Raw genomic sequence first — 25,495 nt, forward strand, 5'->3', positions numbered from 1 at the left:
TTGAGCACCCGCACCCCCTTCTTCAGGAGCCCCAAGCTCACCCGTCCCGGCAGCCTGCTTGTGTTCCTTGGACCTTTAACGCCCAGACCTCGTTGTCCCAAGCCCCAGGAGGGACAGTCAAAAGACGCCACTGTTGCCCTTCTCCCAGGCAGGGTAAGACCCTACAGTACATGCTCGGGGTACCTCAACTATCTCACTGCCTTACAGACAAACCAAGTGAGCGAGCGAGCGAGTGACTACTGCTCTCCTCTTCTGCATCTTAACTCTTCTTCCGGCTGGGACTTGACGAAAGTCGGGCGGGTACGGACTGGCACAGAGACAACAGAGAGAAGACAGAGACAGGCTCTCAGGAGAGACACTGGAAGCACGAGTTTCTGTCACATCTCCCATCCTGCTTCTTTCTCTCACACTCACACACTATCTCGAGACCGACCGTCTCTACTCCCTTTTGGCTCATCAGACATTCCAACAGAGTCACTCTTGTTGCAACTAGCAGCATAGCAGAGCAAAGAGGAGCAGCAGACCAGACAGGACAGGACAGGACGGGGACGGTTCAACCTGAGCATCCATCTGTCCATTCTCGCCGTGTCGTAGGGCAGGCGCTACTCCGTACTTCATAGACCATCTCTTCTCCTGGATTGTCAGACACACAACCCACCCCCGGTACTTGGAGCTGAGGCGCCCAGGGTCCTCCGGTAGCATTTGGTGTTGGACTTTACCCATTCACAAGCCCCCTTCAGCCCTCCCGAGCTAGAGGGCTGGCTGGCCTTGACCTAAGCGCACCTGGTCTAGTGTCCCAAGTCCAAGTCCCGCACCATCAACGAGCTACATATATTCGACAGCCGCCTCTCCACACTGGCAAGGTAGACGGGACTGGACTGGCAACTAAGGCGATCGACGCACGATAACTCCTTTCGACATCTCGCTCGAAGGATAGCTTAAAACCTGCACACAAAGCCTCCTTCCGACCCCGTCCGCCGGGCCTGCCATCTATTTACTCCGAACCCAATCCACCTTTTCCATCAAGCCTTACTCCCAGGGCAGCGTTCCTCTCCTCATCTCAGGGCCCGACAGTCCGTACAATACTTGTATACCTGACACTACCTTTCCTGGTTACCTACCTATCCACCTTACCTACCTACCTTGGCTACCTGAGCCGTCCTTCTCACTTTCGTCAGCTTTGTCTAGTCTTGTCTTGTCTTGCCTTCTTCTCTCATTCCTGCCCCCAAGCCCAAGGTCACGACATTCCATCACCCACCAAATTCAGACACCTGATTGCGCCGTGTTGGACTGTCACCGGTCATCATCGTTGTCGAATCCAGTAGCGGCGGAAGCCTCTCATCTGTGGCATTCCTAAACACCGCGTTGAAGTTCCAGCTTTTTTCAGCTCCGACGCCGCATCCCTAGAACGGGACCCGCCAACAGCAGCTGTTTCCGAGCTGTCTTGAGAAGGACAGAAAGAGAGAGAGAAGAGAAAAAGAGACCCGGGTGCCTTACTTTGCTTGACATCCGCCGCGCCCCATTACCGTCAAGGTTGGTAGCTCAGTCACGTCACTTCAGACTCTGTGCTCCCGCTTCTCCTGCTCCTGCCGCTCCTGCTCCACCAATCTTCCGGTCAGGCACAAGTACCGACAGGTCCAGTGTGCCTGCTGGATTAGTCCGCCCGGCAGCAACTATCCAAAAACAACCAGTCAAAAAAGCAAGAGCTCGCCCGTGGCAGGAAAGAACGAGGAGGATTCGAAAAATCACCAAAACCTCAAACACCGCAACCCCCTACCCAAAATGGCAATGGAGACTTCTTCGAGCTTCACGGCTCGAAGACAAGCAACACAGGCTTTGCCCCCATTCCATCTTCCGTCGACAAACCAAGATATACCGAGTATGAGTAGACATTCTCATCAGTACCCTTTCAGTTTTCACAATCAGCCTCTGCAGTCGCCATCATCGTGGCAAGCCCCCGCGATGGCTACGCCGTCGGCTCCCTCCTCCTCCTCCGCTGCCTCAAATACTCAACATTCTCCTGTAACCGCCAGCTCTGGTCTAACATCGCCTTCAGGAGTGCCAGGTGAAGGGCTTAGCCCGCTCTCTTCCGGTGTCAACACCACGAGTTCCCAGAGCTCCTACTATCCTGGAGGTAACGGCCACGGATCATGGCCCACACCCTCGAGTTCCTACCAGCTCAGCTCTGGGACACCCCAGGGGCTCGTTCAGACCTCTCAGTATGCCTCCCGCGGGAGCACCTACGATCAGCAATCTCCAATGTCCTACTCTCGCACTTCGCAATCACCCGCAACTGGCGAGGGTCTTCCTCCACCGCCCTATGGGCAAACGCACCAGTCCTTCCAGGCTTATTCTCATGGAGGAGCGGGATCTACACCAGTCAGTTTGCCATCTCAAGGCCCACCAACACCTCAGGGTGGTATTCTTGGATCTCACGGTGCTGTCTCGACGCAACCTCCAACGCCTGGCGGTCTACACTCCCATCTTGATTCCTACACCCAGTCACGACCACCAGCGACACCCGGCTACTACTCCACATCATCGGCCCCCCAGCAATCGTTCAACAGCTACCAACAATCCCACACATCGCCCACCGCTCCTTCTCCGACGACTTCGGCGGGTCCAGGGAGAGGACTTGCTGCGCTCCAGCACCCTTCCGCGATGGCACCCCCTGGCTCTTACCGCTACCCCGGTTATCATGTTCCATCGATGGGAGGACCGATCATGTCCAACCTTACTTCCCCTGGGCACCAGATGTCACTCGTGACTGGTATGGGTGTCCCCAGCGGTTATGGAGCACACCATCTTGCACCGTCAATGTACGGCCACACCCACGGGGGGCAGCCCAACCCGCAGGCCGAACGGCCGTTCAAGTGTGATCAGTGCCCACAGTCATTCAACCGAAACCACGACCTGAAGAGACATAAGAGAATTCATCTTGCAGTCAAGCCCTTCCCTTGCAACTTCTGCGATAAGAGTTTCTCTCGCAAGGACGCGTTGAAGGTCGGTTCCTAACACCCCGAGACAGTTGCACGGCAGATCTTTTGGGAGATGAACAATAGCTGACGAACATCACAGAGGCACCGACTAGTCAAGGGCTGTGGTTCAAAGGAGGGTGATGGCCAGAACGAGAACGGACGACGCTCCTCGCAAGATCACTCTGACGACGGAACTCCTCCACTCAAGCGAGAGTAGATGGTCACAGATTGCCGCTCACGACCTTCAATATTCGACTCGCTTTATCGAATATACGGCTTAGATCATCTGCGGTCTCTTGGACATCCCGAGGGTGGTCATCGTCAACTTAGGTAGCCAGGCGTCAACGTGGCTTACGACCGCGATGACAATACCTCTGCACATGAAACCGCCAAAACCACAACATGGGGGATCCACGGACGTAACGAAAATTCGAAAGACACGGTTGGCATTCGAGGAAGAATGCCTAGCAACAGACGCTTCGGAGAAAACCTTTCTTGAAAACTTATTTTTAATTCGATCACCGGCCGTACATCGTATCATTTCTTTTCTACACGCACGGTTATACACGAAAACCCCGGCGTTATACTGACACCACGGAACATTAATGGAAAGAGACTACCAGGGTCATAGAGGGGGCCAGTTGGGACTGTGGTCACTTTCGTTCCCAAAGCTTTCGTTCGCTACATGCTTTTTCGGGAAAATCACTCGTGGGCACGAGGACCAGTTGGACAGGACACACGGGGTCGGGTTTGTTTTTACGGCGAATGGTTGCGGCATCGTCCTCGCTACACACGGATGCGGGATAGGGCGATGCCAAATTGGGTACGGCTCCACGGAACACCTATATATCGGGAAAATGGAAACTGGCGCAGGCACTCACGAATCGAATGGGTCACGATGACGGAGGATGGCCTAAAACGACAGTCAAGGTTGAGTCATTGATTCTGTCAAAGTTTGGACGGGCATCTGGAACGGTCGGGTTTTGTACGCAAGAGGTCGCAGGTTATCAAGGTGGTATAGTGGAGTTGGGCATCAGGGACTGCTTTGGGAGATACCAAGATTATCAAAGAGACAGGTGACTGTACATTATTACAAACGCAAGAGAGCGTTCCCTGGGTAATCGACCCGATATGAAAATTTCGAGAGAAATGAGTAATGCTCTACACATATATCGAAGTCTCGCGAACGGTAATGGGCCCGTTGCTTCATACAGTGTCATAACGGTACTCCAGAGCTACGAGAGAAGCACAATAATGACAATTGATTGGCATGTGAAGGACAATGAATCTTCGCCCCTATTCTCAAAGATCTAAGCTCGATCGATAATATTGACCGTAGTGGTGTTTAGGATGGTTCACGGAGGAACATCCTAGAATAGTAGACATCCGCACAGCATGGCATCTCTACACTCTCGACCGGAGAATTCCAGAGACTGAACCGGCAAGAAATCACCATTTGAGACAGAGCTGTATGAATCCATCGAAACAGAAGTCTATAGATGCTCGAAACTGGTCGAATCACTTTCTCATCCTTTTCCTCCTCCTCATCCGAACCAAAGGCAGATTAGAGCCAGAGCCTAGCGATGATTACGTGCAGAGACTAGCGGATAGGAAAGGATGGCGTGAACGGAACGGACAAGGCTGGCGGGCAGGGCGTATGGGGGTGTACATTATAGTTTTTGGCTTTTTTTTGGGGCTGCTTCTCCTCCTCACCTCTCGTTTTGCTCTTGGGGAGCTTGGGGCTTTGGGCGTAAGGGAACGTGCTGGCGTGCGTGAACGGCCGCATGAGATCAGTGCGAGGGGGGGGGGGGGGGGGGGGGGGAGGGGGGGGTTGCGTTTTGGGGTTTTCCCCTTTTCGGGAGAAAAAAAAAAAAAGTAAAAAAAGGGGCCTGGGGCGCCGCCCCCCGCCCCCAAACCAAAAACCACAAAGGCGGTGGGGGGGGGGGCAGGGTGGTGGGGGGGGGGGGGGGGGGGGGGGAGGATGGGATGGCAGGTGTCTGTCTGTCGGTCTTCTCGCTCTCTGCAGGAAAACAAAACAGATGAAAAAAGAGGCGCTGGGCGCCGCCGCCGCGCGCCATACTCAAAACATCAGATGGCATTGGGGGGAGGAACATAACACGCAGTAAATCAGACTTGCCCACCCTCACCCCCCTTCCATGCTCTTTTGGGCCAAGTTTGCTCTTCGGGAGTCTCCTCCTTCAAAGGGGATTGAGAAAGATGGGATGCTTCTGACGAAAGAAGGACGTTGCTTGTGTGACCGCGTTGGGGATTCCTTAGTCGATCGCCGGGGAAGCAAACCACATGTTCGTCAGCCAGCCCTCTGCTTCTGTATTAACCTCGTTCCGGCAAGAGAAAAAAAAAACTGTCCGAGGAGAGGCTGTTAAGTTGGAATGGATAGAAGGGGAAACACGGTGCGGTTGTGATACGAGCAGCCTCTGCAACTTTTTTCTTCCTTTCGTATGTCATGTCGCACATGAGTCGCCCACCGTATTCCAAGACTGCAGTCACGAAGCTTAAGTCAGTATCTTAATAACAGTGGGTATAGGTGTACAGTGATCAGAGCGTCGTAGACGATGATCATTTCACTGACCCGGTGAGCGGAGAGTCCGTGAGAGTTCGCTACGCGTTATCCCGCTGCTGGACAGCACGCTGGGGATTCGTCAAAGATACGCGAAGTTGATCAAGAAGCGATATGCGATCAATACGGAAGAGTCTAGACTCCCTTGCATGTCGGTTATCTGCGGAGAGTGTGCAGCTTGATGGGCTCGGCCCCATCGCGCAAACGAAGATTCAATGTACCAGAGAGGTCGCCCCAGTCCGGAGCTGGTAAGGTCTTCGTCTGGTCATACACAGCCGTGATGGCCAGTTCGAAATGCTCCGGTCTGATGGAGAACAAAGCCAAGCCAGCGGGGGGGGGAGGATAGAGTAGCGGGGCAAGTGAAAGCGATCCGGCTGCGGAGCTGAATCGAGAACCTGACGTGAGCTGAGACACACACACGCGAGAGGGTGGAATGAGAAGGGGGGGAGAGGGAAAAGCTAGAGTAAGGTAGGTGGTAGGGCGGAGACCAACCCATGGACAAGCATTCCTGTCACTCCCACGCGATGGGCTGGCGAAGGTGTGCGAGGCGCCTCCTCCCGGGGAACCTCTAGCCCTTCCCCTTTTCCCCCTTTCTCTCAGAGCCGGCGGCACCACTAGTGTATGGGTCTGAGAAGCCATGCCATTTTGAGCGTGCGGATTCGACAAGAGTCGGTCGTCGAGCTGCAGCTGGGTAACACACCTGAGAGCACTGGTTACCCTTATGGAGTGCACAGATTGTTTGACAATGCCTGGCATCAACGCTACTGAAGATAGACCATCAATTCATTTGACGCTTTGGAGAGGGTGGGAAACACCCCTCAACGGAAACTGTTGGATCGGAAGTGGCAAGGACTCTCGCCGACCAACCGCATTGACTCTTTCTACCTTGTCTTGTCGTACTCACCAAGAAACGTGAGGGTGGGTGTACGGGATGACATAGGCATCATCTTGCCCAGCTTCCAGTGATCTGACCATATGACTGGCCCAGCTTGTTATCCCATATGTGCGTTTTCCTTGGCAATTGAGTCACTTGCTTCATTGCACCAAAGACGCAAGCATCATTCAGCCGTAGATAATTTCTCCACTCGGATAGAGATAGAGGGGAAGAGAGTCGGTAAGTCAAAGCCGTTCAGCATGTCGGTAGGATGGCGCACGTTGATGGCGTAAGTTCTTCGTGCTTTCTTCAATCGTTCTTTCGCCCATCAATGTAGAAGAATAAAAGGCTTGTCTTCGTCGGCTGCAACGAAATTCGACAGAGTGGGATGAACCAGGGCGTTGTCAGCCTTCTTGGTAAAGAGGGCATGTCTAGCCGCGCCACGTAAGCAATGCTCATGTGGTAGGATGTAAATAGGAGGAGGTATCAGCGGGCTGAGGTGTAATCTCGTTTCCAATGGTCCCAAGATGGTTGTTCTTTTGAATGCTCCTGTGCAGATCAGCGCCCGAGCAGGAAGCCTCAAGGCTGGTCCTCCGGTTCCTCTTCGAGCCTAGCGGCAGCCTCGAAGCGGCAGCGGCTGAACGTCTGGACGCAAACTAACGAATCCCACGACGACAATCTTACATACCGGTTTGCAGACACAATATGTCGCTTTCCTAATCTTGTCAATGGTTGGTCAGAAGAAGTTGATCTGGGGTCATTGGAATGATGAGAAAATATCGTTGTGGAGTCTTTTAAACGAGGGTTCGGGGTGAAAAGGTTGTGCAATAAGTCTTAATCTGACACCTCGAGATCGTTTGATGTTGACGTCCCTACCATGAGTGGCATCCATCGTAAAGGCGGAAGGCGACATCTACTGTGCCTCTGGTCCAGAATTCGACTCTTGTACTATGGTTTGACTTGTAGGTTGATCATGCGAAAAACTATACTGAGGTAAAGACCCATATACCTGGGCTCGTGCCGATTCGCGGAAGAGAACGCGGTTGCTGCAAGAACGTTGCCGTTAATGTTACGCGACATTGAGTACATATGTATCATTGCCAGGCCCCTGGATCCAAAAGTAGGATAAATGCTCGGCGTCTATGCTGCGCAGACAACAGACACAGTGTCGAAGTAGCCTCACTGATCAAAGCTTGCGCCGGTGCTTTTGCCGTCGGCAATGGTCAAGGTCGTCTGGAATCATGTACTAGATGGTCGAGCTCCGTGCGAACTCATGCGACCGAAGGCAACCATGCTCAAGCAGGTGAGCCAGACACAACATGAGCTATATTTGTTCTTCAGTTCAAATATCTCGAATTGCTGCAGGCGCAGGTAGATTAGCGGTTGCCATTGCTGGACGTTTCTGACGTCACCTGTTTTTGCTAAACGTTTCCACGGTGAAGCGTGATTGCGAGTGTAGAATGCCGTTGGTCAGAGGTCAGCTCCTGATTGCTAGGTTGCGATTGATAACAAGGCAGACGCGTACTTTGGATGAGTTAGCAAGGTCGTTCGTTGTAAGTCGTCGAATTAGGCTCGGCAAGATGCGAAGTCGCCCCTTGATCCCGGTCCGGCCCCGCGATTTGGGTTGGATGCAGCTTAGGGAATGCCCTGTGTTCTGTCCCGGACCAACCTTGCCATCAACCATTCAATTCCCGTGGATGGTTCTGCGGCTTGTTGCAGATCATTTCCCCTTGGCCAGGGGCAGATAGCCACGGAAGCGCCCAACCGAAGCATACCAGCCAGTCCGCATGTCGGCCAGGCCTCGAAATCAACTTAGGCCGTAAACTTGGCGAGACATATCTCAGCGTTTGCTGGAATCGTCAGACGCTCACGGGCAGCTGCATGCTATCGGGGGACATGAACGCATATCCTCGAAGGAGAAATAGGCGCAATTCAAAGTAATCAGTGCTGGCGAGCGAGAACCATGGCAAGACTTCAACTAATCTCAGTGTCGCTAGGGTTGCATCAGACTCGGGTCACTGATCACCGGTGATCCCTGCCTGTGAAGTTGCGGTCTCCACGCGTCCCCGCAGTTCTCATGTTCGGGCAAGCGTTCAAAGAATCAAGGATAGAACTGAGCGAAGCCTCTCTCTCTCTCTCCGCGATTCTGTCTCCGGGGAGTACAGGCTGGTATTCAGGGCTTGCTCGAAAACTAGCCTGGACCCAAGCGCTCGAAATCAAGCGTGTGCGATTTCTTCTATCATCATCCGAGACTCGGGCTGCGACCATGCCGACATCATCAAATAGACAAGACTTGAGGCGTAAGCAATTGCTCTTGCGCTGGTAGCAAATCAGCTGGACAGAGTGTCTGTATATATCAGAAGCTTCCTTGGTCCAGGAAAAGCAATCTCTGTGGTAAAGTCGAAGCTTCATGAACGTGCTAATTGCCACCATTTGAACTAAAAAAACTCGAACATTTCCGAGAACCTTGGTTGCATTTAAACCCCAATATAGCAGATTGGAACAATGCAGACAGTTGCGTAGTGCGAAAACCTGGCAATTCCCGTTGTCACATAGTGGCGCGGTCTACCTTGAAGTGACAGCGGGAGGCGGTTGAGTTGTGTTCAGACTTTTCACACACCCTCTCCTCTGAGACGCAACTCTCGGATCTCCAGGCTCGAAAGCATTGACATCCTGACAGACGTCGTCCATGCCAAGGATCATTGCAGATCAACCCGCGAGTCGCCGCCTAGATTTGTGCCTGACATCAATGGCAATGTATAGAAGCAGGCCGCCCCCAGGAGAAAGCCTTTGCGGGAAACCGCAATCCCCTAACATCCATTGTGTGCTGGCGATGCCGTGTTTTATGTCGTCGTGAGTTTCTGTTCCGTTTGTCAAACACTCGACGAATCATTTCATTGAGGACGGAATAATCTGTGAACGAACTCTCGGATTCGTAAGCGTTACTGAGCTGATTCGCCAGTCAATCAAGTTTTCAGAACGTCGGGCCATGCTAATTTTTGGCCTCTAGGAATTCTTTGGTTCATCACAAATCAGTCAATGCAGCATCTACACGGGGGCATCGACGTTTGACGGGGCTGGCTTACTGAAGATGACTCAAGGCTCCCGGAACTCGGCCGAATAGTGGTGGACTCGGAAGAATCGTCGGTCATCGTTCTCAGGGAGCGGTAGGGACATAATCGCACGCGAGAAGTGGGGCGTGACGGTGTGTCGGGGCGATGATGCGTAGGTTGAGCGCCAAACGTGCTCGCCCATCGGTGGATCAACCACATTTTAGGAGACGGAAGAGCAGAGATCGAAAGGCTGTGATTGCGATTGGCGGGCTTAGGGCGAGATTGTGGGACGAGCTCCCCTGGTGGTGCTTTGGGATGGCCGAGAATAGGGTGGCCCGAGACTTCGGACGAATGTGATGAAATACCAAACTCTGGGCTCGGCAGCGACATTTGAGACAGCGTATCAGCTCTTGTGAACAACGTAGGCCGTATGAGTCGTTTCGAACAGTCTTGGAGGCGTATGGGGCTGAAGTCTTTTCTACCAAGCACCATAGTTGAAGTGGTCGGCAAGGAGCTCCAGACCGTCGAACCATCAACCCCTGTTCAGGAACTGCGATTGATAGCAGAGCCACGGCTGGCCTGGAACTTTCTCCCTAAGTGGCCCATGCTGCTGTCTCCAAATAATTACAGATATTTTGTCGTAGAGCTATATTTGGAAATAGAGGCGTGAGGCTGTCATAGAATTTCGTGCTGGTATGGCTGAAGGTTCGATTGACGGACATAACGTCCAGATAAGGTAGGAAATTGCATTGGGCACAGGGTAGCCAATAAACAACGTTCAACTCAACAACATCATTTCTTCTTTCGTCTCGTGATTCATTCGAAGTTTTGTGGGAGACCGATGAAAAAAAAGGCGAGCAACGGGGGAGAAAATGGCCGATGTCGAGACACGCCGTGAGCAGTTTGTTTGAGAGCAGAATGGATGGAGGTTGAGTTTGGGTGTGACGGTGTCACTAGAGAAAAGAATTGTTAGCAGGAGAAGGTATCGGTACTTCTTGCTCTTTTAGGCTACCGAAGCTAAGAGGGCCCACAAGCCAATGAGAACGAACATAGTGGAGAAGACCCCGCCTTGGCATCGTCGCAAACTCCACCCATGCGCAAGTTGCCGAAGGGGCGTTCCCTGATATTCCGTATCAGCTCCTTCTCCTGGCCTTAGCAGAATGCCTCGCGTGATACCGCAACCTTCTGCTAACGCAGTCTTAGGCCAGAATGTGGCCGGTTGCCCGTCTCACCAGGGTGTAACCAGGCTTTCAGGCCCTCCGGAAGGCGCAACAAAAAGTCACGGCCGTCCCCCTCCTACACCTTGGCACGAGCCAAGTCTACTTCCCATTCATGCACAACATGCTCTCGTTTCGCCGCAGTATCGCGAAGACTTATTCGTAACACCCTCCCTGCTTGAAGCGTCTGAAGATCCCACGCAAACCTTCTCGCTGCCTGTCTATAACATCGCCCGTGCCGCCTTGATCCCCTCATCTTGGCAAATCCATCTGAAGGACCAGGACGCTCTATCTCTCACTTCCCATCTTAAATAATAACTGACTCCACGGCCGGGACTGGAGCCTGGTAAAACCGTACATAATACACACCGTCACTCTCTTAATATTCGATTGTTTACCAGTTCTCGTACGCCAGCGTCGACCGCTTCGCCACGATATTCGCAAAAATGGACAGCTTTCTCATGGCAAGACACGGTGGCGATGACCACGGAGCGACAGGAACAGCAACTGCTTCGGATGCTATGCCGGGAATGGATATGGGATCCGGCACGATGAACGATACCCACGGCTCGACTGGCTCAAGCATGAGCATGATGATGATGACCATCTTCCAGACCAGTCTGAAGACTCCTCTCTACACCGAGGCCTGGACCCCGAACAGCGTTGGCACTTACGCCGCCACGTGCATCTTCCTCATCTTCTTGGCCTTCGGTCTTCGCAGCATGCTCGCTCTCAAGTCTATTCAGGAGAAGCGATGGTTGGACAAGGACTTCAAGCGCCGCTACGTGAGCGTTAACGGCAAGCTCGGCATGGCAGGAAAGATGTCAACGGACAGCATGGCAAAGCAAATGGTACTTTCCGAGAACGGCCTCGAGGAGAACGTCACTGTCGTTCAGAAGGGACATGGCATTTGGAGGCCCTGGAGATTCTCCGTTGACCCTGTTCGTGCTGTGATTGACACTGCCATTGCCGGAGTTGGGTATCTTCTGTACGTGTTCTTTTTCTCGCTGCTTACTTTTGAAACATCTACTAACAATTCATAGGATGTTGGCTGTCATGACAATGAACGTTGGTTACTTGCTGTCAGTTCTCGGCGGCGTCTTCCTGGGCAGTCTCGCTGTTGGCCGTTTTGCCACTATGGGCGAGCACTAGTGAATTATCAGCAGCAGTTATGGAGACAATACCGACTAGAACGATCTCCTCAATTCACTTGCTGTTGTATGATGCGGTGACTCTAGTGATGGACGGATGCTGGATCATGGCAAATAGACACGAGGAATGCGACCACGACGGAATGGACACCGCGACAATCAACAAACTTTTTTTTTTCTGTCCTTTTTTTTTCTTCTTCTTTTTTTGGAACCGCATGCGAAGGAAACTACCAGGCTACTTCCGGCTGGAGATTACGCTCGCTGTGTTGTGCTGCACGAAGCAACGTTTGTACACTCAGTGGCAGCCTGCGGTTGTCAAACTCAAGCAGCTACGATCGATAGTAGTGAAGCTATGTGTACAGATTCGGTACTCAATATGGGGTTCCCTCCTTCTCGTCTCTTGTGGTCTCGTGGTGATAGCGCGGCAAGTACATATACAAGGGTGCCTAGTGCCGTTCCTGGCTCGTGCAGAAACCTTCTCAAACTCCCTCAGCCCGTCGCCTCCGTCCCCCGCTTCCTGCGAGGTTCAAGTGAGACATACCAAGCCACCAAGCAAGTCTTCCTTACCGTCGCTGCCTTCGTTGCTGTGCCACATCACCTAAGCCGTCTACTCGACCTCTTCCCCTTTCGTCCAAGTCAAGCCTTCGAATACCAAATGAGTCGAGCCCAAAAGGAGCCGCATGTCGACCTGTCCGCCACGCTCGGCCAGAGATGCAACTGGAGGTGGCTATAGCCTATCAGCCCTCAGATTCTACCCCTACGAAAGTGTATCACTAAGCAGCCAGACAGGCTCACATGCTGGCAGGGTCCAATTCGAGGGGATGCAACCCAGGACGAACGATAAGATCAGCAGCCCGACCATGTTTTCTGGGACTGCACCAATAGTCGACTGTACACCCAATCACATGTTTTGCGAGTACGGATACGTTCTTATTGTTGATCAACAGGCATCCTCCCTTCGCGCCCTGGCGTCTCGAGTCGCGGTGCCAGATGCGACGTCACCCAGCGTGGCATGGCAGCCCTGAGCATGTGGAGTGTTTGCCCCAATTCCGCACTCTTCGAAGAACCCGTCCTTCCACGAAGCTTGTTTCTGCCCGTTTCATCTGAACAGCTCCCCTCCAGACTGACCTCGAAGTTTCACTGCTCCGATGCTCCGTTCCAGTCAAATTTGGTTCCTGGCCATCTTGCAGAGGGGTACGGCAACTTCCACATGGGACGGACAAAATGAATCGATGCTCTACCTCGACGAACTCTTCTCTACAGCAGAGCTTTGAATGGCCAAGACAATGACGAGGTTGCCGCATGTCCACCGGCGTTACTAGCACCAGTGTCAGAAACCGAGAGACAAGCAAGATATATTTGCACCACCAACTCCGACTGAAGGCTGTGTTTGGATGTCACAACACAAACTTGAATTGTCCGATACAACATAAGTCAGTTGAACCCTGCCATCCGTTGCATCTTAACCACCACGCTCCAATCGGGTCATGATTCACTACAAAGACGACAACAGACGACGGGAGCGCCGTGGCTGTGCGGGGCTTTCGCTTTACCCGGAGTCCACGATATCTGTGCCTGAACCCGGAGATGGGGAATCATTAGCAAGGAGACGCGGCTCAACTCCGAGCACTGTGCAATACAAAGCGACCATCCTCGAGCCTCGGGACTTTGTGGGTGTCACTTCTTTCTGAACGTCTCGAAGAGGAGTAGTTAGGACGATGTAAAGTTCTTGATTGTCCGGACTAACGAGAGCTCAGCCTAGGCTCACTACCAGAGGACGAGTACTATCAAGAACGGGACTCCGAGTAGAGGAGGGCGCGGAGACAATCCTGGACACCATTTTCTCAAACGCCAGCAGAATCAGTCCATCATTTGCAGTGTCCGACGATACCACAGAGCCCTAGACCACCAGGAAACGAACGTGGCGAGTCCATATATCAGCCGGAAGCTTGCCACACCTCTTACTGGCCCAACCGCCGGCGAAGTCTCCCGTAATCCTGGAAATGACCTCGGGACCGGCATCCAGTCCAGTCGAGGTAACGGGCCCTTGGGACTCGGCATTCAACCCTGTATGCAGCGTCCTAGAGGTCGCCGACCCTGTCAATTCAAAATCAATCTCTTCCTCGTCCATCCTTGTCGACGGACTACAGAGACAGAGGGCTGGGCTGATATCCAAGTTTGACCCATGTACAGCCTTCTGTGCCGTTGCCGAGATTACGGAGACGATCAAGCCAGTTGCATAGCTGCTCGGCCAAGGTCGCAAGAGCTTCAGAAAATGGTCTACCTAAATCTAGATCCGATCACGTCTGACCACATTGAAACCGCAGCGGACCGGTTCGCCGCAAATCCCGTTAAGGTCGCCAGTCCCAAAAAGGCAACGAGCTGTCCCTGCTCACGTCCAAATCTAGACAGGACCTTCTCCACCAAAAACAACAGAGATACATTTGCCGGAAAACCTCACAGCTAGATACGCGTCTTTCCAAATATGTCAACTTTACCCCGCTGTAAAAAGGTCAAAAGAAAAGAGTTGAAGCACGCAGATGCGCATGTGACACATCAAAGACTTGATGAGTCTCACTCTCCCGATCAGTCGAATACAACTCCTCCGATCGACCCCGCTAGTTGCACACTGTATCCCCAGAAACGATTCAAGTCAAGTTTGCCAGATGAGAGAGACCGACAACGATGATGAGATGACTGTGAACCTCATCTTCATCAACAGTCCAGCCAAGAGGGTTGTGCATCGTCCTTCGTGCCAAGTCTACGGGCTGCTCTCCTCTTCGACTCCCCGCTGGACCCCCGCTACTGGCGCTGTCGCCAAAGCCGCGCTGAGGACGTGCACCACCTTATTAGTAACAACGAGCGGAACATGAGGGCGGGCAATGCAGGCAGTACCCGTAGGTCCACAACCACTGTCAGTCCGCGCCCAGCAGTTAGGTTGCGCCGGCCGTGCCACGGGCGGGTCTATCGTTCACCGAATCACAACACGCGAGAAGGCCAAAAGCAGCATACAAATCTCTCACTCTGCCCCTTGCATCCCGAGTTCCCGCCATCCATGAGTCTGCAGTGAGTTTAGTCGCCCGTGAATGGAACCAGAGATCCGCTGTTCGACCTAATCAGGCAAAAGTTGTCGGCGGGCTATTTCAACCGCATACCAATGCGACGACAACATCCACAGTTTTGCAATGACAAGAACAAGAATAAGAGAGTGCATGTCGACAAATTAACCTCTGTCAATCAAGTGCGGTCTGGAACCTACTACCCTACATCTTCCACCCCTCCCCTCGGACGTCAAACTGTCAACAAGTTTACCAAGCAAGCAAGCAACCGGACGGTAGGGGTTGGCTCGTTCGTACTCGATGCCTGCCCGAGCTTGAATTAATTAGGAAATTCCAAGGAGAAATGACACAACCATTTGTATGGACAGGACAGAAGCCAAAATCTGTTGCGAAAACCTTGCCCACCGCTTGACAACCAAGCTTCGCGCGACCTTATGCTGTCGGGCAGCTGTCAAAAAACGACCCGGGCTTTCTTCCTCCCCCCCCCCCCCCCCCCTTCCTCCTCACCACCACCATCGTGGTAGGTAGTGTAGCTTGTTTGCCAGCGCCTCTTTATGCCTGTTTTTTTTTTTTTTTGTCTTTCTCCTTCTTTCGTGTGTCTCGCATTCCAGCTTTAGAGTTCAGTCACTTGTCATGTCACCATGACGGCACACCACACACTTTTACGTATGCCGCCACGGACAACTGCGCACTGCCGAACCAAACCAAACCAAAGCCGAGTCTAAATTTTTGTTTGCTTGTTCGAGTCCGCAAACGGAATCGTTCGAGGACGGACGGACGGACGCGGGGAACGGAGGAAGGAAAAGTCGAAAGATCTGAAAATGTGTAAGCAACGGACAGGAAAAGTCTCTCCTGGTCTCGACGGAAACAACCCACCACCTTTCACTTCGGATCAATCCTCGCATGATTGGTCAATAGTACGACGACCTATCTGCGCCTTCTCCTTCGACTACCTAGGATTCGATGCTCTAGGAGTATAGTGCATAGATATTGTAGACCTTTCAGATAAGCATCACTTCACAGAACTCGGCGCGTAAATTACAATTCTTCTTATAACGTTTTCACAACATTAGCAATTCGTCAGGTCCTGTCTTTCTAGTCGTGGTGATTTCTGGTACGAAGACGGGGGGGAAGGAGGAGGAATAATAATCGCAAAAGGGGGGCGCGCACGCGGATATAACTATCATACAAGGTGTATAGAGACATTTCATCCTCTCCATATTCTTAAAACTCATCTTGCGTTCTTCATCACTTCCTTTTCCCCATGAATCGGTGCATCCCCGGGCTCTCGGTGCCTGCTTATTCCCCTATATCCCAGACTGAGACCGCGCCTGACAACAACGACAACGATGACAGCGAACAGGAACGGAAAGTGTACGGTGTGAATGTAGCTTTTTGTTGATTTGCCCAGGGCCGGGGGGTATCGTGCCGAGTCCTACGGAGAAAAAGAGCCCAAAAGACATTTCCTCGCAGAGCAGCGTAGTGAGAGATTACGGGTTCTGGAGCGGACCGAGTTGGTCGCGCGACGTCTCTCTGTTCCCTCGTTGATCCTCGACTTTAATGAAATCATCACAGTCCATTCCAAAAAGATGTGCCTGCCCCAGCCGTGAGAATGTCGTGCTCTCGTGCTGAAAAAGGACCTTCCCCCTCCCGCGCCGGAAATTCCCCCACCCTGCTTCCGCAAGACATAGCTTTCTCCAACCACACAACTCTCCCCTACCGCCACTGGAGAAGAAGGAAAAAAGAACGAAAACGATAAATGGCCAACGATGCCATACAAACTCGCGTCCACAGACGGCAAGCCGCCTGTCGCGAGGCACAGACGTGTCGCGCTCAATGAGACCGCCGCCGTCGTAATGCCACCCATACCCCATGTCTCCTGATCGCATGCTCCTCAGTGTCTCCATGTCTCTCGTTATGTTCCCCCGTGTTTTCCCCAGCTAGACAGCATTAAAATCCGCTCCGCGATAACGGTATCGCACAATAACTGTTTTCCTTGAAAATTAAATTCCAAGGACGGCCAAGTTGTGAGATGCCGGCGGAGTCGTAATAGCAAAAGGGAAATTGGGATCAAGAGAAATAAAAAGAAAACGTAGTGGAACGAGATGCAGCAATTATTCACACCGAATTGTAACGCCAAACTACCAGAGCCTCATCGCCGGGTGAAGAAATGACGAATGCCGGCGACTGAGGTCTGGGAGATGCAGGATGTGTGTCTGGTATCAACGGGAAATGCAAAAGTCACGATGAACTTGGCGATCATGACTGATGCGACGTGTGCTGGGGAAGACCAGACTGCGGCGGCATAGCGTAGCCACCACCCCGTTGTTGTTGCTGGACGTAACTCTGGTAGGCGAGCGCCTGAGAAGGGTCCATGCCGACGTTGGACATGTAGTTAGGAGGCATGTGAGGTTGAGGCATACCCTGGCGTCCAGCCTGAGGGGGCAGGTGCTGTTGAGGAGGCTCTTCGGGCGAGTCAACCTGGTTCGAGTCGTCGACGCCGTTCTCGCCGCCTTGGGATGGCTCGGGTGCATTCAGGCATGCCTGTATCGAGAGTCAGAATTGTCTTTTTTTCTTTTCCTTTGTAATTTTGCGTTGGTTGAAGCAGAAAGCGCATACCTGAATCAAGTTCTTGCCCTCAGCCTTAGTGACAAGAGGTTGCAACTTTGGTGTCGTGAAGGTGTAGACGAGACCTGTCTCGGAAACAACGAGGAGGAGCACTTGGGTGCCAGTGAGGACAGAAAGCTCATAAGCCTAGTGGACATTCTGGTCAGCATTTTGAACAAGTGAAAATCGGGCTGGTGCAGGCAGCAGCAAGTTTCCGTGGAGGATTGCTTCGACTCGGTTGGAGATAGAGGAACGATTGGAATTGTCAACGTACCTTCTTCATGATACCAGCCTTGCGCTTGGAAAATGTAATGTGACGACGAGACTTGTCGTTGATGAACTTAATCTCAATCTTGCGACGCTCGCGGCCGCCCTTCTCGTCATCATCATCGTCGTCGTCGGCGGTGCTGGGACGTTGGCGCTTGACGCCTCTGTTCTCGGCGACGCTGCCGTTGCCAACCTGCGACTCGTCGAGGTCGGTAGGCGAGGTCTGGTCGTGTTGATCGGTGATGTCGGCCATTGTGGACAAGTGCGCGGGTGTTGGATGGTATCACAAGGCAGTAAAAGGTAAAAAAACGGTGGAGAAACTGCTTTGAGCGTGGTGCCGATTGATCTATACTTGATCAGGGTGGATGAGCTCTTGCTGTGTGTAGCTTGAATGTTGTCGCAGAAGGAGGCAGGTCGGAACGGGAGGTAACCTGTATTGAGTCTGGTGCGGAGCGGATGCGGTGCCTTGCGTGTGGTGGAGGTGGGAAGGCAGGTAAGGTTGACTGATTGAGAAAGATGGCAGGTAGGAGAGTTGAGTTGGTAGGGTAGGTGGTAGGTAGGTGGTAGGTAGGTGGGTAGGTTACGCGGGCGACTGATAGCGCGGTTGCGTGTGTAGTAGTACCTTTTTTGTTTTTTTTTTCCCCTGCCGACCAACGGAAGCGAGGAATTTGCTGATTTAATTTTTTATTTGCTTTGTTTGACTTTTGGAGCTTCCGTGCCTGACATGCACTTGTTGCTTGTCGGTAGCCACAGCGGATAGCGGACAGGCTGAATGAAGATTTGTCCCAAATAGTCAATAGTCGACGGCGACTATTTTTTTTGACAGGCGGCGCGGGCGCGGTGGATGGATGGTTTGGTGGTAGAAGGAAGCTGGTCTTTTTTGGAGACAAGCACAAGGTAGCGTGGCGGCAGCAGGTGGGTGGTGGTGGTGGTGGTGGTTGTGGTTTGTTCGCAGCGGAAAGCGGGAAGGCTTGGCCTGGCGAAACGAACTGGCTGCGGTGCGGGTTATGAGCCGAGCGGATTTGTGTAGGTATTTCTGCGGAGATGCGTGGTGCGATGGGGTGGCCGCGCAGAAAAAGGAAAAAACGCGACTCGAGTGAGAAACTTGGGTCGGGGGTAGTGGGAGAAAGAGTCGAGGTCACTCGGCGGTTTTTGGGGGGATCCCTTTTTTGACGGGGGGAGAAGGCCGAGAAGAGAGACTGGGGGTAACCTGAGAGGGGGGGGGGGGGCAGGAGGGAAAGGTAAGGCCGAGAGTCCAGAGCCAGAGAGAGACGTTGGACCAAGGGTCAGTTGTCAGGCAAGACCGGGTCAGGTCAGGTACCGAGTGGATGAGGGTGAGGGTGAAGGGTGAGATGGTTGGGATGTCGTATCTCTCTCGTCCGGATTTCAATGGAATCCACGGAGCCGAAGAACGGGTTCTTGGACGCCCCCCAGAAAAGAAAAGAAGAAGAAAAGAAGGGGATAAGAGGAGACGGGTATGGGTATGGATACAGATAGGTTCTCGATGAGGTATCGGGGCGGCTTGACGTACGTCGTTGGTGGTTCAAGCGATTTCCCCTGCTCTCGAAAACAAGCAACAAGTGTCAGTTGGGGAAAAGCAGCTCGATTGAGGATAAGGTGAAAGGGAACTGCGGAGTGAATGAAAAGAGGATAGCGAGGTGGTAGCACGGGCTGCGGCCATAACCAGACAGTTTAAGGAAAAACGAAAGGCGGGGGGTGGCGGTCTTGGGCTGCCCTCTTCTACTCGAGTACATAGTACGGACTTCTCAGAGACGCGACGGGGGCCCTTGGGGGTGCGACCAGGGTGTCAAGTGCTAGCTGGGTTGTAGAGTACAGTGCGCGCTACAAAGATACAAAGATACCTTTCCATCTTTTCTAACCTCGACTTCCATTCCCGGGGCATGCCGCTATGGAGCGAAGGGGGGAGGAAGAGGGAGAAGAAGAAGAAGACGAAGAAGGATGACCGGGGTGTAGAGGTACCTTTGAGGGGGTGTGTGCGTGGTTGGTGGGTGGGAGTGCCAATGTCGCGGTGCGCGTACGGAGTATGGTAGGTACGGATTACCAAAGGTGCCTACGGATACCTCAGTTGTTTGGAGCTCTGAAATGTGAGGTGTTCCATGGATGGATGCCGACGGAGACTCCCTCAGGTGGAGCGGAGAGAGAAAAAGCAGATATGTGGGCTATTCTCTTGGGATTCTACTCTGAACGGAACATCAATTGATGATATCTGGTTGTGCGGGTACCCGAGTAAATTGATACGCGCTCTCTTTTTCTGCCTCTCCCAATGGAAGGCAGGATGCAAGTGCTGATGCCTTTCTTACATTTCGATGAGAAAATTTGACCAAGTGGAATAAAGGGTGTGGATGTATGCCAAGGTACTTCATTACATCTTACATAGTATGTGCGTGTGTGTGTGAGAGAGAGTTGTCGAGAGGAAAGAGCACAAAAGTTAAACGGGCGGGTGAAGAATAGACAGGCAGCGGGAAGACTGGACGGGAACTGTGTTGACGGAAGTCAAGCATGAGGCGACAACCAACGACACCGGTTTGTACCATAGACGCCTCAGGAAGAGAAGTCCCACCAAGGTACCTTATCTTACATCTCTCGGAAACCCGAGTTACATTGCAAGAACGATGGTCCACGGGGACAGAAAGAAACAATCACACTCCAGAGGAAGTCCATAGGAAGGAACGAGGAACAACGGGGTTAGCAATCACAGGCAGGCACAGGCTTCCGCAACTACCTTGCTCTTTCCATCGGCGGGGTTGGTCCACTGACTTCTGGTTTCCTTCCTGCTCAAGATGTGAGCCTGGTGGTGACTGCTAAAGTGAGGTGGTGGGTGGTGCCTGTTCGAAGAGGAGGAAAGTGGAGCCGTCCAAAGTGACTTCCACCCTCTCCTTCTGTTTCCCTTCCTCCTCCTTCTTGGTCCTGCCCCAAAACCTCATTTCTATCTTTCCCTCTCTCTCTTCCTCTCTCCATCTGATTACCTCATGTAACGTACCTTACCTTCCCATTCAATACTCCCAAGGTCACGTAAGCGCAATTGAACCCGGGCAACATGCTCGCCCCTTCCTTCGTTTTTCTCTCTTCTTGCTTCATATCACCCTTCTACGGAACTTGTACCATGATGCCCGAAAAAGGCGCAGAGTGACGACAATTAGAGGATCCAATCCCCTTTCCATGTACTCCTAGGACCCCCAGTAGATAACTAAGGCACACGAGATGAGAAAGATATACTAGCACACACCCACCTGCAGCCGACCAGGGAAGAAGGTTTGGCTTCCAGCAGCACAAGCGCAACTACGGATACACTACGACGCTTGCACCATCCTCGACCTCCGCCATACCATTGGGAGATGAGAGGTACATATCCCGATACCTTGCCTACCTTACCTTGAGGTACCCAAGTATTACCGACTGCATCAACCCTCCCCGCCCATCTACTCAATGACCTTGACAGGCTTCCCCTTCTCTCAGCAACATGCCATCGTTCATCGCCATCGTCCACCCTCTAGCTCCTCTATCTGTACATGTGAACAGGAGACTTGGATATCGTCCACTAGGACAATGCTAGCGACAGATATCCTTTTACGCCAAGAGATAGCCCTGCTTGCAAGCCATACTGCTAGGTTGCGTCCCGCCCACGGCCATGGGTCCTGTCGGTCAGGACGCGGCCGACCGGACCAGTCCAGTCCAGTCCAGTGAGAACCTGGACTGCCATGCCTCGAGAGCTACAGTATGTGAGCCTGTAAGGTCTACGGCGGCGCGGCCTGCCAGCTCTTCCAATCCCATGGTTAGTTTCTGCACCTCGTGACTTGACTTTGCCAGTATCTCCATGTCTCTCCTCAAGCCCTCTTCCCTCGGTACGTACACTCGACAAATGTCGGGCTACGGCGGCTTTGCATCGTTGTGATGACTACCTAGCATGCGACACTGCAGAAGTGCAGATTGACATCTCTCTTCTTGGGTCCTGGCTTGCCTGTGTAATAACGGGTAGGCGATCCAGAACCAGGGCCAACATCGACGCCGTTGTCGTAGCCATTGCCGCAATAACCAACCGCCTGGTTCAATTGCTGAATCTGCTGGCGATCCCTTCTCTCTTCAATCTCGCGCCAAAACGTCTGCAGCTCATGTACCTGACTTGTCCGGTTTGGGATACGCTGCTGTTCCCTACCGACGGCTCGTTGGATTGTTCTTTCGAGGGCCGAGCTAACGCATAGCAGAGCCTAGGCGTCGCCGTGGACGTCCTGTCAGAACTTAGAACCTTCGCACCGACGCTGTCAAAGCCTTCTTCGCTGCCTTCGATCGCTTGCGGCTTGGTTCTCACGGCTTTGGGGCTTGAGCCATTGCGTTCCTCCTCCTCCTCATGCCTCGGGTGCACACACTGCTGCCTTCATCTGGCGACTATCAGCCTTTCTGGGCCAGTCCCTGCAGAATGAAGAATCATGTCAGCAAACACCAGCCATTTCTTTGGACCCTCGATTGCTAACGCCTTTCCTTTTCTCACTGCACTGTGCCCCTCAATTTTAGCTCCCTCATCCTAGGTCCGGGCTGCCAGTGGAATCCATGGGAAATAAGCGATCCAGGTATTCCACATTGTAGCACAGTCGGCGGCGCCATGGCTGTCTAAACGGTGGTCAAAGCATCGTGGTTTGCGGCTTTCGGCTGCATTGCGAGATAGGGCGGGAGGAGAAGCAGGGGAAAAGGGGCGAAATGTTGCTTACAACGTGCCAAACGACGGGACTCAGGGAGAGCCTAGGAAAGACCCTCTTTCGACATGAACTCCCGCCCTCGATTGTCAAGACACGAGAAAGCACCACGCGTGCTGCGTGCAGCGTGCAATATTGAATGAGCGCGCCAACGAAAAATAATTAATGATTCTTGGGTCCTGTGGGGTGGCTCCTGCCTTGATGATTGGGACCCGTGGAGAATTGAGGGATCGGGAAAAGCGCCCAGTGCGACGAGTGTGCAGGGTACAAGATCGAATCCCTGCTGCTTACCGCGACTAGCGGTATCAAGGACCTCGGCTGGTCTTGGTTCTGTCTCCCGTCGCTTTTTGGCATCTTCGATCGGCCCGCCTGTTGTTTGGCTGCGTTCAGCTGGTGAAGATACCTACGGTGCCGGCTCATCGATGAGAATGAATGCCAACGTCGAGTTGTCATGCCCACAGTCAGCCGGCCTGTCGAACTACAACCTGCGCGTAAGGCTTCCGAGCGGCCCTTGGTGCAGCTGGCAACGACGCTGGAGTCGTTGAAATACGCAGTACACAACGCTTGCGCTGCACTGCACTCGGTTTGGAGGCGGGAGCATGTGGAACATTGCGACGCGGTTTGGCTTAGCGTCTTCCTGCTGCGCTCGGTGTAGGGGTGTTCCTAGATGGCCGCTGGAAGCTGATTTCCTGGTTTGGAGAGCTGCAAGCCTGCGAATCGACCGAGCTCATCTACGCCCATTCTTGAGCAGCGCTCTAGAAGCCTGCCTCAATCAGCACTGGCATGCCGTCCATAAAAGGAAAGTAGCTCATAGTTCTTTGACCTCAAGACAGACCGTCACGCGCGCGCCCGAGAGAGGTTGCTGCTCAGCGGCGACGGCACCGTGAAGCGCAGCATAGTACATTAGCCGAGTGAGAGATGACAACTCAAGCAACCGTGAGGTCTCGCAGGATCTCAATAGACTATTGACGTCGATTGCTACCCCCCAAGGCTGGCCTCCTGTGAGTACTGGCCACAAAGACATCCGATGCGCGCCATGAGACGACTTTCATCATCTACCTAAGTTAGCAGTGCAAGGCCAACCTGACCAATCAGTGATTGGCGGAAATTGGCAATGGATTGGTATTGTGTGCGTGTATTACTCGACGGTGGGCTTCCATTCTCCTGGAAATCGATAGTGCTGGCCAGACCCAGCCGCGACTGGGACTTGGGGACTTCGATGTGGTTGTCCTGTCTCTCTTTCTCTCTGGACAGGTGGGTGTTCGTTCGTTCGCTTGCTCGGTCCAGGTGGATGCCCCACGCCGTCGCCGACCGAAATCAAACGACACGACACGGCGCGGGCATGGTAGTTGGGACAAGGGTCTGGTTGGTGGTTTGCTGGGAGGTGGATGGCAAAAAGACGCCGTCACGCTGCGGCACAGCACACAGTGCTTCAGGCGCAGGCGTTCAATATGGGACGTGCTGTTGAGAACGTGGCCCCAGAGCGGAGACACACAGGGCAAGCTAAGGATGGATAGCGTGTGATTGCAGCGGCCACGGGTACGGAGCAAATGTCGTGAGCGTGGAGTCGAGGGTACTTTGTAGACTGTATCCGTCCATACTGCGGAGGATAGAAAGTACGAGCAGATATGTTACAGTCCCTGTCTGCTTGTTGATGGCTGCAACTCGAGACAAGAAAACACTGGGTCGATGCTGGTAGAGATTTCGGGGCTTCGGAGCGGATCTTGGAGGAGCACATGTTTGATGGGCAGACCGGGTTGTCAGGGCAGGCAAATGACAGGTCGAAGATGCGATTCTTTGCTCTGCTGCCGCGGCTATTGTACGGGTCCAAAGTGTTTCTTTGTACAAAGTCTAGTGGCACTGGAGCTTTGTGCCCGCCTCAAGTTGGAGAGCGGCGATTCCGTTGTGTATGTCTCGGAGTCGGAGAAGAGCGTATTAAGGTATTCGTGAGGTTGCATTGCGTTGCGCTGGGTCACGGACCTGAAGGCGGCAGCCGAGACAGGCGTGAGAACGAGAGCCGCGATTCTTTCCTGGAAGATGGATGGATCAACTGCCGTCGCAGACGTACGAGACAACGCGTGCTTATTCACACGTGGAGAGTATTCGGTAGGCATTCAGCTCGAATTGGTTGACGACAAAGAGATCTCAAAGCAACGCCCCAAGATGGCCAAGAGTCGAGCGGTGGGGAGAAAAGAAACGATGGCAGACGGGTTGAATCTTGATATGCGAGCTTTGACAGGGGCCGTCGTTCACCGGTCTGGCTCCCTGCTTGGGGCCTGGGGCAGGCCGCAGGGTGGTGGGATACGGCTGCTGGACATGGTCTCGTAATACATTGCTGTCCGTCGTCGTTCTTGACGAAAGGCGAAGTACGCGGCCATTGTTGAGTCTAGAATGCCGAGGTGCGAAGTCAAATCTCGGTACTAATCAAGCCTTTTTTCGACGTTGGATTGGAGTTGAAGAGGCTGACACGGGAAAGAAATCCAAGGAGGTCAAGACCAAGAACAAGGTGGGATGTCAGGCCTGACAAGGAAAGGCGCGCTGAAATTGACTTTTGTGCTCCCGAAGGAGAGATCTGGACGTTGCTCGATTCGTCCTGACAGCTTTGATGACAGCCTTTGGAGGACCAAGGACCTGGGGCAGATGGCTGGGCTTGCAAGGCTCGGCGGCGCGTGCTATGCTGGACGCGGCTTGGGCTGGGCTGAGCTGGGTCGGATTTACCGGTTTGCCGGGGGCCCATGACGAATGGAAGGTGATGGGGGGATTGGGACGCGGAGGGCCGGTGCGTCGTGCTCGAAGCCGTCCATTCAGAGTCAAGCCTACCACGCTTTGGTCCATGACTTGAGAAGTTGTAACCTTGGACTCTTCGAGTGTCAAGACTCCAAAAGTCGATGTAAAAAAGAGTGCAGCTGCAGGCTGCAGCAGCGGGCGAGCCCCTCCCCTTCCCCTCCGCTCTCCCATGTTCCAATGTGCCCCCATGAAGTGTGGGGCTGTGGAACGAAGCG

General features: G+C 53.2%; 7 protein-coding genes across 7 annotated transcripts; 4 read left to right on the forward strand and 3 right to left on the reverse strand.

Moving 5' to 3' along the window:
• Positions 1-1,782: 1,782 nt before the first annotated feature.
• On the forward strand, positions 1,783-3,195 carry CABS01_03195 (uncharacterized protein; the record flags this gene model as incomplete). The annotated part of the gene is made up of 2 exons (XM_060536572.1): positions 1,783-3,003; positions 3,079-3,195. 2 exons carry the CDS (start codon positions 1,783-1,785, stop codon positions 3,193-3,195), a joined length of 1,338 nt encoding a protein of 445 aa, XP_060392491.1.
• A 5,981-nt stretch (positions 3,196-9,176) lies between these two features.
• On the reverse strand, positions 9,177-9,975 carry CABS01_03196 (uncharacterized protein; the record flags this gene model as incomplete). Its single annotated transcript, XM_060536573.1, has 2 exons — positions 9,177-9,380; positions 9,517-9,975. 2 exons carry the CDS (start codon positions 9,973-9,975, stop codon positions 9,177-9,179), a joined length of 663 nt encoding a protein of 220 aa, XP_060392492.1.
• Positions 9,976-11,146: 1,171 nt separating this feature from the next.
• Positions 11,147-11,852, forward strand: CABS01_03197 (ctr copper transporter; the record flags this gene model as incomplete). Its single annotated transcript, XM_060536574.1, has 2 exons — positions 11,147-11,688; positions 11,744-11,852. The coding sequence occupies 2 exons, from the start codon at positions 11,147-11,149 to the stop codon at positions 11,850-11,852; spliced, it is 651 nt and encodes a 216-aa protein (XP_060392493.1).
• Positions 11,853-14,036: 2,184 nt separating this feature from the next.
• Positions 14,037-14,318, forward strand: CABS01_03198 (uncharacterized protein; the record flags this gene model as incomplete). The annotated part of the gene is made up of 1 exon (XM_060536575.1): positions 14,037-14,318. The coding sequence occupies one exon, from the start codon at positions 14,037-14,039 to the stop codon at positions 14,316-14,318; it is 282 nt and encodes a 93-aa protein (XP_060392494.1).
• A 2,027-nt stretch (positions 14,319-16,345) lies between these two features.
• On the reverse strand, positions 16,346-16,480 carry CABS01_03199 (uncharacterized protein; the record flags this gene model as incomplete). The annotated part of the gene is made up of 1 exon (XM_060536576.1): positions 16,346-16,480. One exon carries the CDS (start codon positions 16,478-16,480, stop codon positions 16,346-16,348), a length of 135 nt encoding a protein of 44 aa, XP_060392495.1.
• A 689-nt stretch (positions 16,481-17,169) lies between these two features.
• Positions 17,170-18,037, reverse strand: CABS01_03200 (SRF-type transcription factor; the record flags this gene model as incomplete). The annotated part of the gene is made up of 3 exons (XM_060536577.1): positions 17,170-17,454; positions 17,530-17,664; positions 17,792-18,037. 3 exons carry the CDS (start codon positions 18,035-18,037, stop codon positions 17,170-17,172), a joined length of 666 nt encoding a protein of 221 aa, XP_060392496.1.
• A 5,055-nt stretch (positions 18,038-23,092) lies between these two features.
• CABS01_03201 (uncharacterized protein) lies at positions 23,093-23,380 on the forward strand (the record flags this gene model as incomplete). Its single annotated transcript, XM_060536578.1, has 1 exon — positions 23,093-23,380. One exon carries the CDS (start codon positions 23,093-23,095, stop codon positions 23,378-23,380), a length of 288 nt encoding a protein of 95 aa, XP_060392497.1.
• Positions 23,381-25,495: the final 2,115 nt, after the last annotated feature.

This window comes from Colletotrichum abscissum (assembly GCF_030869225.1).
Source record: "Colletotrichum abscissum strain IMI 504890 chromosome Unknown Scaffold_6.1, whole genome shotgun sequence".
NCBI lineage: Eukaryota > Fungi > Ascomycota > Sordariomycetes > Glomerellales > Glomerellaceae > Colletotrichum > Colletotrichum abscissum.